This window comes from Oryx dammah, unplaced genomic scaffold (genome assembly GCF_014754425.2).
Source record: "Oryx dammah isolate SB20612 unplaced genomic scaffold, SCBI_Odam_1.1 HiC_scaffold_26, whole genome shotgun sequence".
Taxonomy (NCBI): Eukaryota; Metazoa; Chordata; class Mammalia; order Artiodactyla; family Bovidae; genus Oryx; species Oryx dammah.
This window is the reverse complement of record NW_024070210.1, coordinates 41860570-41876933: the sequence shown is the minus strand read 5'-3', so window position 1 is coordinate 41876933 and position 16364 is coordinate 41860570. Positions and strand designations below refer to the sequence as shown.

The window sequence follows — 16364 nt, the reverse complement described above, 5'->3', positions numbered from 1 at the left end:
CCATCACTTCATGGCAAATAGATGGAGAAGCAATGGAAACAGTGACAGACTTTATTTTGTTGAGCCTCCAAAATCACTGCAGATGGTGACTTCAGCCATTAAATTAAAACACTCTTGCTCCTTGGAAGAAAAGCTATGACCAACCTACACAGCATATTTAAAAGCAGAGACATTACTTTGCCAACAAAGGTCTGTCTAGTCAAAGGTATGGTTTTTCCAGTAGTCATGTATGGATGTGAGAGTTGAACCATTAAGAAAGCTGAGTGCCAAAGAATTGATGCTTTTGAACTGCGGTGGTGGAGAAGATTCTTGAGAGTCCCTTGGACAGCAAGGAGATCCAACCAGTCCATCCTAAAGGAAATCAGTCCTGAATATTCATTGGAAGGACTGATGCTGAAGCTGAAACTCCAATACTTTGGCCACCTGATGCGAAGAACTGACTCATTTAAAAAGCCCCTGATGCTGATGAAGGCGGGAGGAGAAGGGGACAACAGAGGATGAGGTGGTTGGATGACATCACTGAATCAATGGATGTGAATTTGAGTAAACTCCGGGAGTTGGTGATGGACAAGGAGGACTGGCTTGCTGCAGTCCATGGGGTTGCAAAGAGTTGAACACAACTGAGCGACTGAACTGAACTGAACAACTGAGTAGAAGCTTGGTTTTAGTTCTTCATTACACCAAAGATAAATTTCCTAGCTCTGCAGTTTTCATTTAGAAATTTAAATGTTGTACCCAAATCAGGGGTGAGAGTAGGGAGGATGTGGGTGGTGTGGAGGGCATGCTCTGTTGTCAAATAAGTTTGGGAAACCATATATAGTCTGCTAAAGTTCCCTTATAGCTCAGTTGGTAAAGAATCTGCCTGCAATGCAGGCGACCCTGCTTTAATTCCTGGGTCAGGGAGACCTCTGGAGAAGGGAAAGGCTCCCCACTCCAGTGTTCTTGGGCTTCCCTTGTGGCTCACCTGGTAAAGAATCCGCCTGCAGTGCGGGAGACCTGGGTTCAATCCCTGGGTAGGGAAGATCTCCTGGAGAAGGGAAAGGCTACCCACTCCAGTATTCTGGCCTAGAGAATTCCATTGACTGTATAGTTATGGGGTCACAAAGAGTCAGACATAACTGAAGCACTTTCACTTTCAAAGTTCTGCAATTCACACTAGTGAAGTATAGGCTCAGTGAATTTTCTCTGTGAAAAAACTTGCTCAGCTTTTTTTTACATAATGTTTTCCAATGAGCTGCAGAAACTGTGCTATAGGAAACACCATTAATTTTCTTGAGCAACACTCAGTTCAGTTCAGTTCAGTCGCTCAGTCGTGTCCGACTCTTTGCGACCCCATGAATCGCAGCACGCCAGGCCTCCCTGTCCATTACCAATTCCCGGAGTTCACTCAGACACACTTCCATTGAGTCAGTGATGTCATCCAGCCATCTCATCCTCTGTCGTCCCCTTCTCTTCCTGTCCCCAATCCCTCCCAGCATCAGAGTCTTTTCCAATGAGTCAGCTCTTCTCATGAGGTGGCCAAAGTACTGGAGTTTCAGATTTAGCATCATTCCTTCCAAAGAAATCCCAGGGCTGATCTCCTTCAGAATGGACTGGTTGGATCTCCTTGCAGTCCAAGGGACTCTCAAGAGTCTTCTCCAACACCACAGTTCAAAAGCATCAATTCTTTGGCGCTCAGCCTTCTTCACAGTCCAACTCTCACATCCATACATGACCACAGGAAAAACCATAGCCTTGACTAGATGGACCTTAGTCGGTAAAGTAATGTCTCTGCTTTTGAATGTACTATCTAGGTTGGTCATAACTTTCCTTCCAAGGAGTAAGCGTCTTTTAATTTCATGGCTGCAGTCACCATCTGCAGTGATTTTGGAGCCCCCAAAAATAAAGTCTGACACTGTTTCCAGTTTCTCCATCTATTTCCCATGAAGTGATGGGACTGGATGCCATCTGCAGGCTGAGATTTTGATTTTGAATTTGATGTCAAATCATTTTCTCATTTATCTACAATTATATCTGATATTCAGATAGGCAGACAAAATGGAAAATATTCCAGTAGCTTTTAATGGAACATGATAAATATGCTATTTACGGATATTGAAATATGCCCCATTTCTCCTTTCTAGTATTAAACAGAAAAATAAACTCAGTTTCAGAATAGTCTGTATAAATAAGCAAAGATTATTACAGATTTTTGCACAGATTTTCAAATTATTTCAGAAACTCATGCAGTAATCTATTACAATTTCAACCCTGTGTGCACTAGTTTATTTTTGTTTTCACCTCAGAAACCCTCCCTCTACTCTCTTACCAATCCATTGTACTCAATTTCCCTTATTCTGTAAGGGCATCAAAAAGTTAGTGAAATATTGTACGTTAACTATACTTCAATTTAAAAAAAATAGAAAAGCTATATTTTATAAGTATCCTTTGTATTTAAGTCCCCTCTAAACTTAAAATACAAAATTCACTAATGTGTATATGAAGTCCTCTTTCCTTTCATCTCTTGCCTTTCCTCTCCTGTTCAGGAAAAAGATATTTTCTTCCTTTTTGTTCTTAGGACACTAGTGAATGGCTCTATCAAGTGCTTGTAGCCCCTCCATCAGTAGTGATCACATTCTGCTTCAGGGAAGTTAAATGATGTTACTGAAGAATCTCTGGAGACAATTCTCCCAGGTATATATCCAACTTTTTTTATCCAAGAAGGATATTGTCTGCCTAACTGGCAAGTTTTACCAGGACATGGGCATTGAATAGTTCTCCTGTCTCCTTTCTCACTCTAATTCCTTCGTCTTTATATATTATCATACAAACACAAGACCAGGAGCTGACTGTGGCTCAGATCATGAACTCCTTATTGCCAAATTCAGACTTAAACTGAAGAAAGTAGGGAAAACCGCTAGACCATTCAGGTATGACCTAAATCAAATCCCTTATGATTATACAGTGGAAGTGAGAAATAGATTTAACAGTCTAGATCTGATAGATAGAGTGCCTGATGAACTATGGCCTGAGGTTCGTGACATTGTACAGGAGATAGGGATCAAGACCATCCCCATGGAAAAGAAATGCAAAAAACCAAAATGGCTGTCTGGGGAGGCCTTACAAATGGCTGTGAAAAGAAGAGAGGCGAAAAGCAAAGGAGAAAAGGAAAGATATAAGCATCTGAATGCAGAGTTCCAAAGAATAGCAAGAAGAGATAAGAAAGCCTTCTTCAGCGATCAGTGCAAAGAAATAGAGGAAAACAACCGAATGGGAAAGACTAGAGATCTCTTCATGAAAATTAGAGATACCAAGGGAACATTTCATGCAAAGATGGGCTCGATAAAGGACAGAAATGGTATGGACCTAACAGAAGCAGAAGATATTAAGAAGAGGTGGCAAGAATACATAGAAGAACTGTACAAAAAAGATCTTCACGACCCAGATAATCATGATGGTGTGATCACTAATCTAGAGCCAGACATCTTGGAATGTGAAGTCAAGTGGGCCTTAGAAAGCATCACTACGAACAAAGCTAGTGGAGGTGATGGAATTCCAGTTGAGCTATTTCAAATCCTGAAAGATGATGCTGTGAAAGTGCTGCACTCAATATGCCAGCAAGTTTGGAAAACTCAGCAGTGGCCACAGGACTGGAAAAGTTCAGTTTTCATCCCAATCCCAAAGAAAGGCAATGCAAAAGAATGCTCAAACTACCACACAATTGCACTCATCTCACATGCTAGTAAAGTAATGCTCAAATTTCTCCAAGCCAGGCTTCAGCAATACGTGAACTGTGAACTCCCTGATGTTCAAGCTGGTTTTAGAAAAGGCAGAGGAACCAGAGATCAAATTGCCAACATCCACTGGATCATCGAAAAAGCAAGAGAGTTCCAGAAAAACATCTATTTCTGCTTTATTGACTATGCCAAATCCTTTGACTGTGTGGATCACAATAAACTGTGGAAAATTCTGAAAGAGATGGGAATACCAGACCACCTGACTTGCCTCTTGAGGATTCTGTATGCAGGTCAGGAAGCAACAGTTAGAACTGGACATAGAACAACAGACTGGTTCCAAATAGGAAAAGGAGTACGTCAAGGCTGTATATTGTCACCCTGCTTATTTAATTTCTATGCAGAATACATCATGAGGAATGCTGGGCTGGAAGAAACACAAGCTGGAATCAAGATTGCCGGGAGAAATATCAATAACCTCAGATATGCAGATGACACCACCCTTATGGCAGAAAGTGAAGAGGAGCTAAAAAGCCTCTCGATGAAAGTGAAAGAGGAGAGTGAAAAAGTTGGCTTAAAGCTCAACATTCAGAAAATGAAGATCATGGCATCCAGTCCCATCGCTTCATGGGAAATAGATGGGAAAACAGTGGAAACAGTGTCAGACTTTATTTTTCTGGGCTCTAAAATCACTGCAGATGGTGACTGCAGCCATGAAATTAAAAGATGCTTACTCCTTGGAAGAAAAGTTATGACCAACCTAGATAGTATATTCAAAAGCAGAGACATTACTTTGCCGACTAAGGTCCGTCTAGTCAAGGCTATGGTTTTTCCTGTGGTCGTGTATGGATGTGAGAGTTGGACTGTGAAGAAAGCTGAGCGCCGAAGAATTGATGCGTTTGAACTGTGGTGTTGGAGAAGACTCTTGAGGGTCCCTTGGACTGCAAGGAGATCCAACCAGTCCATTCTAAAGGAGATCAACCCTGGGATTTCTTTGGAAGGAATGATGCTAAAGCTGAAGCTCCAGTACTTCGGACACCTCATGTGAAGAATTGACTCATTGGAAAAGACTCTGATGCTGGGAGAGATTGGGGGCAGGAGGAGAAGGGGACGACCGAGGATGAGATGGCTGGATGGCATCACGGACTCGATGGACGTGAGTCTGAGTGAACTCCGGGAGATGGTGATGGACAGGGAGGCCTGGCGTGCTGCAATTCATGGGGTCACAAAGAGTGGGACACGGCTGAGCGACTGAACTGAACTGAACTGAACTGAACTGATACAAACACAAATAGCTGACTAACTTTAATAATGTTTTCCTTGTTAGTAAACTTGGTATGGCTTCTCTACCTAAGTCAGAATCAGGTATCTCAAATACAGATATGAATCTTGGTCAAAAAACTGTCAAATGTTCAGTGAGTCTTTGATGTGGTTTTCAGAACCACGTGAAAGGCAGATAATTTTTATTTTCCAACCTACTTTGCTTGTAGAAAGATTGGATATGAACTGGGAGGACATTGAAGTGAAGTGAAGTGAGCTCACTCAGTCATGTCTGACTCTTTGTGACCCCATGGACTGTAGCCCACCAGACTCTTCTATCCATGGGATTCTCCAGGCAAGGGTACTGGAGTGGGTTACCATTTCCTTCTCCAAGGGAACTTCCCGACCCAGGGATCGAACCCAGGTCTCCTGTATTGTGGGCAGGTGCTTTACCCTCTGAGCCACCAGGGAGGACATTATCCTAAGTGAAATAGGCTAGATGCAGAAGAACAAATACTATATAACACAGCTTTCAGGAAAAATCTAAAATATTAGCCACCTCTCATAGAAGCAGAGAATAGTGGTTTCTAGAGACTGGAGGGTGGGGAAAACAAGGAGATATTAGTCAAAGGATACTAAGTTTCAGTTATGCAAGATGAATAAATCCAAGAGACATACTCTACACCGTAGTGTCTATAGTTCACAATATTGTAGGTATACTTAAATATTTGCTAAGAGGATAGATAGATCCAGCCAGGCCATCATAAAGGAAATCAGTCCTGAATATTCATTGGAAGGGCTGATCCTGCAGCTGAAACTCCAGTACTTTGGCCATATGATGGGAAGAACTGACTCATTTGAAAAGACCCTGATGCTGGGAAAGGTTGAAGGTGGGAGGAAAAGGGGATGACAGAGGATGAGATGGTTGGATGGCATCACCGACTCAATGGATATGAGTTTGAGTAAGCTCCAGGAGTTGGTGATGGACAGGGTGGCCTGGCGTGCTGCAATCCATGGGGTCGCAAAGAGTCAGAAACAACTGAGCGACTGAACTGAACTGAAGAGGATAGATCTTATGTTAAGTACTTTTATTACTACTACTATTAATAATAATAAAAAGATCAGGAGAAAACTATTGGAAGTGATAGATATGTTTATGGCATAGATTATGATGATATATACTTACCTCTGAATTCATCAAGTTGTATTCTTTTAATAATTACAACTTTTTGCATGTTAATCATACCTCAGAACATTTTTTTAAAGCTTGAATATAGTTTATAAAAAGTAGGAATTCATATGGAAGCCCATTTCATTTAATGTTGTTTTTTCTCCATATTACTTAGGTATATACAATTCCTGCCTCTTCTATGAGCCATATGTGAAATTAAAACATAGAAAGGTATTATATTCCAGTAGTAATGTAAAAGAAGTTACTGTGCTGTTTTAACACAGTGGAAAAAAAGCTGGGATCTTTAGAAAAGAAAGGAAAGAAAGCTTTGCTTTAATCCCTAACTTACAAACAGAACAAACTTTCAGGTTCATAGCCTTTCACTAATCTGGATAAACCCTCTAGGCTTGTAGTTTCTTTCCTATTGGATTTCATAGACTGGAGCTTGTCTCTTTAAATCACTGCTTTTGTAGGGTGGCCATAGGAAGTGAAACCCTAATTTGGGGGCATGGTTCATAATCATAAATGGCTAATTTAAGTGCCTTGTAAACTGGCCTTGATGCCTGTACTCCAGGTTCCCTGCTTGCAGCACCACTTGAAAGTGTCAGAAGGGAATCAGACCTGCCTGTTATTGTGAAATTGTGGCACAGGACCTATTTTTTTCCCAGCGATGAACTCGTTCATCAAAGATGCCTTCTTAAATAGTAGCTAGAAAGCTGTCATCACATGGATTTCCAAGCCAGTTCACCAAATGTTGGAGCCACTAAGATTTGTCAAAAATGTTGAATCCTGATGCATTATCCAGAGATTCATTCCTGATGGGCCCATTTCAAAATCCTCCAGGGCAAAGGTGAACTCTGGAGCCCTCTAAGGGTTCCAAAACATTCCCAGGACACCTACAGGGATCCTGCTGAATTAGAAGCCTTGGCTTCTTAAGTAGTGGTTTTCAACCTTAGCTGCAGATTAGAATCACTGGAGAGCTTTAAACAAACACTGATGCCTGGGTTCTTCATGCCTTCACTAGATTCTCCTTTAACTAGGTGGTGGTTTCCCCAGTAATCTAATCTAATGTGCTCCCCGTAATTTTGTAGCCATGTCAGGATTATCTGGGGAACTTTTGAAATTTCTGATGCCCAGGCTGCGCCCCAAATAAATTTAATGAGAATTTTTGTGGATGGAACCTAGTATCAGTATTTTTTAAAGTTTCCCAGTTGATTACAATGTTTAGTCAAGGCTGAGAAATAGAAAAATCTAGAAAAGAAATCCCTTCCCCATAGATCTAAAAGGTGGCATCTTACATCCTCTTCAATTCACCAGGGTCTCTGAAAGCTCTAAAACTACAGGCTGAAGAGTTGTGATACAACTGAGTCAAAAGGTAAAATGCATGATCAGATACTCTGGATTGATAAGAAATGAAAGTGATGATCAGATAAGAATCTATAAAATAAATAAGAAATACACCTGTGGCAATGAGATGTTATTAGCATTTATTAAACACTAGACACTGGTATTAGCCTAAAAACAGAGGAAGACCATAAAATGGAAAATTATTCTTAATATTAGAGTTTTCAAAGAATAGCTAATATTTCCAAATCGAGCTATTTCCAAACAGCTGTTATTTCCAAATCTTCCATAATTTAAACCTTGGGAACTTACTTAAGGAAATGCAGGTCACCAATTCTGTAGGATTCCATTTTGTCAGTAATTCTACAATTTTGGGTCAGTTCCATAGATATGTTTGTCATTGTCTGTTTTTTTAAATGAGGTTGTTGTGATTTTTTTATTTCTTACTTTGACAGTGTGAGTTAACTTTTCTTTTAGATAACCTACTAAGAACTCTTTGAAGCATAAGCAAGTTTACCATCTTTATATTTAGAGGAGATATGTATATTTGTTAGCCACTAGCAGAGATTCTTGTTGAGTAGGAACTTATCCAAAGAATTGTTGACAATTAAATCGCTGAAGATTTTGTGGTCAAAGTCAAATCCAACAACAGTGTGTTTATTTTCTTTTTGCCAATTGTTAGGCCATATCCCATCACAGTCTAACAATCCAAAAGAGAATATTGCCAAATCACTGGCCAGTTTTCAGAACGGCTAACCCTTTTCTTACTATGGAACTTTCAATGCTTAATTGCAACAAGTGAGGCATACTTTTTCTTGAATCAATGGCTTATGGCTATTAAGAATTCCTTCTCTAAAGAAATGGGAAGAGAAAAACTTTTTTAGTAATTGAATGTCAAAAGCAAGAAAATCATTCCAAGGGACTGAGTTCACATCTGTCTTTCAGGGCAGTTGTCATTTGCCCAAGTGCACTGCTGCTGTCTCTCACTTGGCACCTCAACTCCCAGCTTAAACAGCAGTTATTTGTGTCAGGTGTGGAGTGATTGCCTCTGTCTGCTGATGGGCTGCCTGGGCCAATTATCTAAATTCACCCTCTGGCCTTGTCCCCGAGTGGAAAGCTCTGACTACATCAGTGGAAGGACTGACCATCCGTTGCCAGTCCCTTTGTGATGTTATTAATGGTCTACTTCTGCAGAGAATGTGGGTTCTTATTTCATTTTGGAGGGGCATTTTGTACTTTTACTATTATTATTATTAATTCAGGTTAGGTTCTAGTTTCATCTCTTAGAAGCCTACTAAAAAGCTAAATATGGTGCCACCAGAGAACAAGTTGAGAGGAGAGGCTTTCTTGCCTCCTGGGTAAGAATAGTGTGCTATCTCAGGACCAGTTCTCCAGTGATAACTTCTCTCTATTCCAGAGTCAGAAATGCAATTTAGCAGCTCCTGGCCTCTTATAAATTCCTATTTTTACATAGCCGAGTCTTGCTTATACAGTTACTAATACAAGTCTTGTTTCTGTTGGTATCCTTGGTGCATTTTTTCTGCCATTTACTCAATCTTATTTAGATATAAAATATTTCACAAGATAGCACTGTAATTAAGCCTGAAGTGAGACTCTTACAACCCAGGGTAGCTTAAATGATTTTCTCAATTCCCTAAAGATGTGAGGGGCTTCCCAGGTGGCTCAGTGGTAAGGAATAGGCTGGCCAGTGCAGGAGACATAGATTCTATCCCTGGGTCAGGAAGATCCCCTGGAGAAGGTAATGGCGACCCACTCCAATGTCCTTGCCTGGCAAAGTCCATGGACAGAGGAGCCTGGTAGGCTACACTCCATGGGGTCACAAAAGAGTTGGACACGACTGAGCGACTAAACAACAACAACAAAAATGTGAGACGTGAGTCGTCATATCCACTCCCTATCACTCCCTTTTTCTTCCTCCAACCCTCCATTCACCTGCCCCAGCCTAACACTTCTGGAAGCAGAATTATACACCCAGATTTTTCACCTTACCTACCTACTCCAATCCATTATCTTAGCAACATCTTATAAACCACATTCCTATGAAGGAGCGGTGCTTCTGCTGGTGAAACAAGCAGTCACTCAAGATCCGTTAATATCTTCAGGTCATTTTCCCTTTCATTCAAAGCAAAGCCATGAAAATGGACTAGGGGCTTTCCTATGGTAACCCAGAGAACCACTGTTCATGTAGACGATGTCCAACTTTTCATGCCAAATTTTATCACCTGAGACATTTAAATGTATCCCATCTTGAAAGGCCTCCAAAGAAGAACGTTCAACAATGTATGAACGAAGTTAGGGCATCATAACACATGAAATTCAGAGTTTAATTTTGATCTTTTCCACTTTCTGTACTTGGTATTTCAATCTAGTAGATAATCCAATTACCTTTTACTTTCTCATTTTAATGAAATAGGAAGGAAACAGCTTTTGTTCATTTATTCATTAATTCAGTTAAGGATTGAGAGATATAAACAATAAGTTTTGTAATTTCAGTTTTTTGTTTTGACTTTTAAACAAATTCTTCTGAGCAATTTGTTTGTACCTGGATGCAGTAGCTTCAACTTCACCTATGGCAATTTGCATTTTTTGTATGAGGCACCCAATTTTAAAATTAGTAAGGAAATAAATATTAGAATTCTCTTCTATGTTATTATATAATAAGAAAATGAGTATCAGAATTCTCTTCTATGTTACTCTCTGTATATTTTTCAGTGGAGTACCTTAGGATTTTCTGTAGACAACAGTGAGTTAGCCTCTATTTATGAAGAATTCTGACAGGCTTATTCTTCAGTAAGATAGCAGCAAAACTTGACAACAATTTGGAGCCTACTGAAAGGATCCAGATGTAAGCTTCCCTTTCTAGGAGAATTTACCTGGAAGTATATACTATATATAGTATATACTATCAAGAAAGTATATACAGTCTATGAAAAAGCTTATAGAAATAAGATTATTTACATAATACATATTATTTCTTTTACTACATTGGTATTGTGACTTTCTTTCTTTCCTTCTTTCTTCTTTACTTCCTCACTTTCTTTGTTTCTTTATTTTGTACCATAGAATTAGTGTTAGAAGTGAAATTATGTACCATATTGGCTTTATGGTTACTCAAGGTCTGTGCTAAACTGTGTTTCAAACTATGGGAAACTTTAGCACTTTGTGTATGTTTTAAAATACCTGAGTTTCATAGTTTCAAGAAATTTTAATACAAAATAAGACACATATATCTGAATGCATTCTTATTGTAGGTATTCCGATTTTAGATATTCTAATTGATCCCAAGAATTTTGCATCTAATTTTTCACTTTTTCATTACTTGGTAAAAGCAGTCAAAAGGAATTAGCATATGGAAGAATTCTGCAGTGTTTAGGCTCAGTAACTTTACTACTACAATTTGAAATTAGTTCTGACAGCTCAACTTATCATTAAGATGATATTCACTTTCATCTCATTCAATAGGTATGGTAATTATATGACAATTTAGATTGTTCACATTTATGTTATATATTCTAAAGTTTAGAATAAAATAGACTGTAAGAACTAAAAATGTATATTGGATCATCTGTACATATCCCACATCTTACAGATTAAAAAATGAGAATTGGAAAAAGTAAGGAGTTGTACCAGAGTCAGTCACAGGCAGGGATTGGATCTATCTGTCGTAACTTCCACCTGGGCTCTGTTTTCTCCACCAAGTTCTGTTATCCATTATAAATCTCAGTAACTTTTAAATGGGCTTCCCTCATGGCTCAGATGGTAAAGAATCCTCCTGCAGTGCAGGAGACCTGGGTTCGATCTCTGGGTTGGGAAGATCCCCTGGAGAAGGGAATGGCTACCCATTCTAGTATCTTTCCTGGAGAATTTCATGGACAGAGGAGCCTGGCAGGCCATAGTCCACGGGGTCATTTATTGATATGAGCCAGATTCTTTAGCTCACATAGAAATAGCTATCCACAAAACTTTCCTCCAAATAGTTATTTCCTTAGCTAAACTTCAGTATAATCAGAACAATATTCTAGAACTAAGATGATAACATTATTAATAGAGGTAATAATAACCATACTGTTAGCAATCCATTAAAATGGCCTTAACATTCTATATCAATTATAGTTTAAAAAGTAGTTTCTCTCATTTTCATATTGGAAACATAATTCTCCATATTCCCATATTGGTTTATTATTAATAGTTTAGAAGCCTAAAAGACATTTATTAAATAAGCAGCAAAGTTTTAAATGTCCACTTGTAAGCCTGGCACTATGCTAAGCAAATGTTTACAGTATCACCCCCATGCATTCTTTTTCAATTAAATTTAACATATGTAACATTATAAAATGATATGTTATAACATTGTTCAAGTGCTAGTAATGCAAACAAAATTTCTTTTCACTCAGGGATTTTAAATTCTTAGTGTACATGTTCAGGTATATATTTTACTCCATAAAATTTAATACTTTTGAAATTGGTTATTAATCATAACTGCTAAATGATCAATCTGAACCTGATACATCAACATAAAAAGAATAACTGATTATTGAAGAAAATATAATTATCTACATTTGAATCATGAAATTAATGTCTCTTCCAACTCACTTTTATTTCCTCCTTCACATTTATATTTCCCTTAAGGTAACATAGAACTTTTATGGCATAGAATATGAAGATAAAAAAAATGTTAGGAGGAGCCTGTTTTTGTGCCTAGGTAAATAATTAAGCAATCAAATACAAGTTCCTATGACATGAACAGATGAGGAGACCACTGATTCCTATCTGTTTTATAGTTATATACAATTGCACAAGTAATTTAGCACAATTCAAAATTTGACACCATGGAAATATTTCTTCAAGAGAAATCAAATTATTTTTTGAAGAAAATCTTTATTTCCTGAAACTAATGATAATGCATTTTCGGTGAGCATTCACTGAGTATTTTAGTAGAGTTCCTAGTGAGCTTTGCTAGAAGACAATAAATCACATTTCAGTATAAGTAATAATATTTATTTTTTGCTTAACATATGAGTATTTGAGCTTAGGACATGGAGAATGTATTTTCAAATTGCCTTGGTTTATCAGCTCCAACTGTAATATTATTATATTTGCCCTACTCCAGGAGATATTTTTAGGAACATAGTTTATCCCAATTAAAAGCCAATAGAAAATTACATTTAATTGTTTTCAAAAAAAAGGGAAATTGAGAAAGCATGTCACTTGAAAATTGATCTTTTCACAGATTGTTAAGGCTCATAAGCTTTTCTGTAAATAAGAAAACATTACTTACTGTAATTATTCTTCATCTCTTGAGTCCCTTTGACTTTGCCTCGTTTGTCAATCCTCAAATACCACTGTGTTCGACAGAAGAGTCTTCTCACTCTTATATCTCCTCCTTCCATGTAATCATAACTTCTTGTATGTCGCTCGGGGCTGGAACAGTTCACATTTGTAGCCATTTGCTCTGGAGTCATGTCATTGCAAGCTAAAGATATAGTGCCCACTAGACAGATAATGTGGAAGCATGATCTGTAGAGCAAACTTGGCAGGATCCATGTCAGTATCCATTTGCGCATTATAGTATAGTGCTCCGGGTGTTCATGAATAACATAATGAAAATTAAATCTTGAGTTGATTGTTGCTCCTAGGTCATTGACCTCTTCCTATCTGTGAACTGTTTAAGGAAGAGCAGTTGCACTCTCCAAATTGTTAGCCTTATCCTTTTAGTTCCTGATAGCAGTATAGGAGTCCTCCTTAAATAACTCTCTGTTGGTATATCCTTATAAAAGCAGGTTGTAATAAGCTCAGTTGCTGAGATGCTGTTTGCTACTTGACTTCTGTTTGCAATGAGAGATTAAGAATGGAGAGGGAGGAGAGAGAGGAAGATGAAAAGTGATTGTATAAATTTCAGTGGGCAAATACTATTACAACATACTATGTAATTCTTACTGTGAAGGTACATTTAAAACAGTTTTCACAGAGGGTGTCAGGGTCCTTACCACTCTATTTGTAGACTTATAAAAATTCTATATTAGTAGAAATTAATCTGAACATGATTGTACCATTCATTCCAGTCCTTATTTGATAAGAAACATCCGGCAATTTAGAGCTGTTGATTTAAATTCAGTTCTAAGGTTCCTATTAACAAAATATAAATGCTTTTTCCTAGATGTCTTTATTCTTTTACGGTTGTGGTTTGACAGTTATTTTCTTCTGAACTGCCCACAGTTCTCAAGTTAAACATCAGAATTGCTCTGGAGAATTTCAACCTTATCTTTATGCAAGTTCTATAACGTAATTACTGTAGATAATCACACGGCTCAAAAGTCTAGTAACTTTACTTTTCCCCTCAGTACTAAAACCAGAGAAATAGATAAACTACTAACAAACATTTAGCATTATTTTTAAAGACAAGTAACAGTCACTTACTTGTTCTGTTGATAACAGCTGGATACACAAGAATTCCATGTCTGTTGTCTGCCCTGTGCAACTTGAGCCTCTCTACTGTAGCTACAAACTATTTCTCAGCTGAGAAATTCTCCAGCGGAATCATAATTGTTTCCATAAATCAACAGCAGGCAAGAGGATTTTCTCTGTGTATGAGCGCGTGTGAGCTTGTGTGTGTGTGTGTGGAGCCTTTTATTCAGAGCTTTTCGATAAATACCTTTGCTGACCTCATTGGAAGCAATTAAAACTTAACCAGTAAGCTGTTGAATACAACAGTGAGAATAAAAGAGGCTTGTATAGTATTCATTCAGTGGTCATGAGAGGGAGCTATGAACATGGTTTATGCTCAGATCTACAAATGGCTACCTACTTTGTAGAAACAAATCTCTGATTCTGAAGCAGTTAGAAGGGGAAACAGAATTTTTTAGGTTGTCTCATAGCAGTTGAAATAAGTTGAAAAATATTGCTTTGACCATATATGTAAAGGGATCTTTTAACAAGAAATCTTTTACATAGATTTATGAAGCATACATTGCTACTATTATTCCTTTGTGTTCAAAATGTTAGAATAAAACTCCTAATATGTATTGTCACACCTTAGTGTCTTCAAGAAGTGTATAGCTGACTTAAGGGGATATCTCTTCATACAGAGATATTTCAGCATTGCTTATAACTTTATGTCTTATGTTCCTAGACTGAAAGTAAGAATAACAATATTCTTACTTGAGTTGAGCCACTAATTACCAGTATGACCTTGGACAAGTCACCTGACATTTCTGAATCTCAGCTACTAGTAAAATTAGTCTAGATGATTCTATGGTGCCTTGTAGTTTTAAAATTCTGTAATCTGTTACTTACCCTACTAAGATCAGGAATAGGATACATACTTTTAAAATTGTTATTCTTAAAAATTAAAAATACAGAAAAATTTATATGGTTTTATATTGGTTATCAATGGTTGACTCTTGTCCTCAGTAAGAACATTGATGCAATAAATATATGTTCACTTAAAGATGGAATTTTAAGAGGTATAGCTCATGTAAAAAAAAGAATGCTATTTTACTTTCCACCATCAGTTATTCTCCCCTTTTTTAACATGTATATATTAGTTTCCTGTTCTAGCATGTATTTTTTAGTATACTAGAGTTTCATTAGGTATTTGTTGCAAAATAATTGCATTGTTAATCTAAAGCAATATTTAGGAATACATAGTAACATTCTATTTCCCATGTTAATACTCTCAGCGTGCGCACGCGCATGCGCGCGTGCGCGCACACACGCACGCACACACACACACACACTCCACTTGAAATGCACTACTTTACCACCAGGTGGTGCACGTATACCAAATAGGAAAAGAAAATCAAGTATTTAATACATTCAATTGTATTATAGATTATATCATAATTTCCCTTTGTGTCTATGCTTTGGGGGAACAGAATCAAGAGCACAGCATAGTTTAAATTTACTCAGTTACTCTTTAGGCACCAAATATGACTTTTCCAAGTTTATTAGAGCAGAAGGGGATGACCCTTCTATAATTGCCTCTGTTGAAAGCTAGATGACTACAAAATACTCCATCATGTATTTCTCTAAAAGGAGGAAGAGACAAAAAAGAAAATATGATGCTACTATGTGATAAATAATATCTCCATTAGTTTTGTAGGCAACAATAATGAACAGGGTTAGAACTCCTAGGACTTGGATATTCCTTCTAAAGAAATGAAAATTATTAACAGCTAATTTACATGTAGATATTCAAGAGCTACTAAATTCATCTGTTCCACATTGACCCTACAGATTTTATACTAAGAAATCATGGAATCAGAAGTCAAAATTTGCTAATTAAGTGCTCAAGAATTAAATTCAAAAATGATGAAGAGTACTTAGTGCCTCACTTGTTGTATAAGGTTAATTATAAAATTAAAATTAGAAACAAAGTAAATATGAAATTGTAGTCTGTTTACTCTAAGTTTATTATTGATGTTCAGTCGCTGTCATGTCTGACTCTTTGTGACCCATGGACTGCAGCACGCCAGGCTTCCCTGTCCTTCACTATCTGAGTTTGTTCAAACTCATGTCCATTGAGTCAGTGATGCCATCCAACCATCTCATTCTCTGTTGCCCTCTTCTCCTCCTGCCTTCAATCTTTCCCAGCATCATGGTCTTTTACAGTGAGTCAGCTCTTCCCATCAGGTGACCCAAGTATTGGGGTTTCAGCTTCAGCATCAGTCCTTCCAATGAATATTCAAGGTTGATTTCCTTTAGGATGGACTGGTTGGATCTCCTTGCAGTCCAAGGGACTCTCAAGAATCTTTTCTAGCACCACAGTTCAAAAGCATCAATTCTTTGACTTTCAGCTTTCTTTTTGTCCAAATCTCTCATCTGTACATGTCTACTGGAAAAATCATAAAAACTTT

General features: G+C 37.8%; 2 protein-coding genes across 2 annotated transcripts in view; one reads left to right on the top strand and one right to left on the bottom strand.

Moving 5' to 3' along the window:
- Positions 1 to 14244, bottom strand: part of FGF7 (fibroblast growth factor 7) — a 67875-nt gene extending 53631 nt beyond the window's left edge. The window contains exons 1-2 of the mRNA XM_040226488.1: positions 13927 to 14244; positions 12788 to 13334 (exon numbers count right to left, since the gene is read on the bottom strand). Of these exons, the coding sequence (XP_040082422.1) occupies positions 12788 to 13073 (286 nt within the window). The 5' untranslated portion in view covers positions 13074 to 13334; positions 13927 to 14244. The remainder of the gene's footprint in view (positions 1 to 12787; positions 13335 to 13926) is intronic.
- Positions 1 to 16364, top strand: part of FAM227B (family with sequence similarity 227 member B) — a 226116-nt gene that overhangs the window by 138215 nt on the left and 71537 nt on the right. The gene's annotated exons all lie outside the window — the stretch shown is intronic.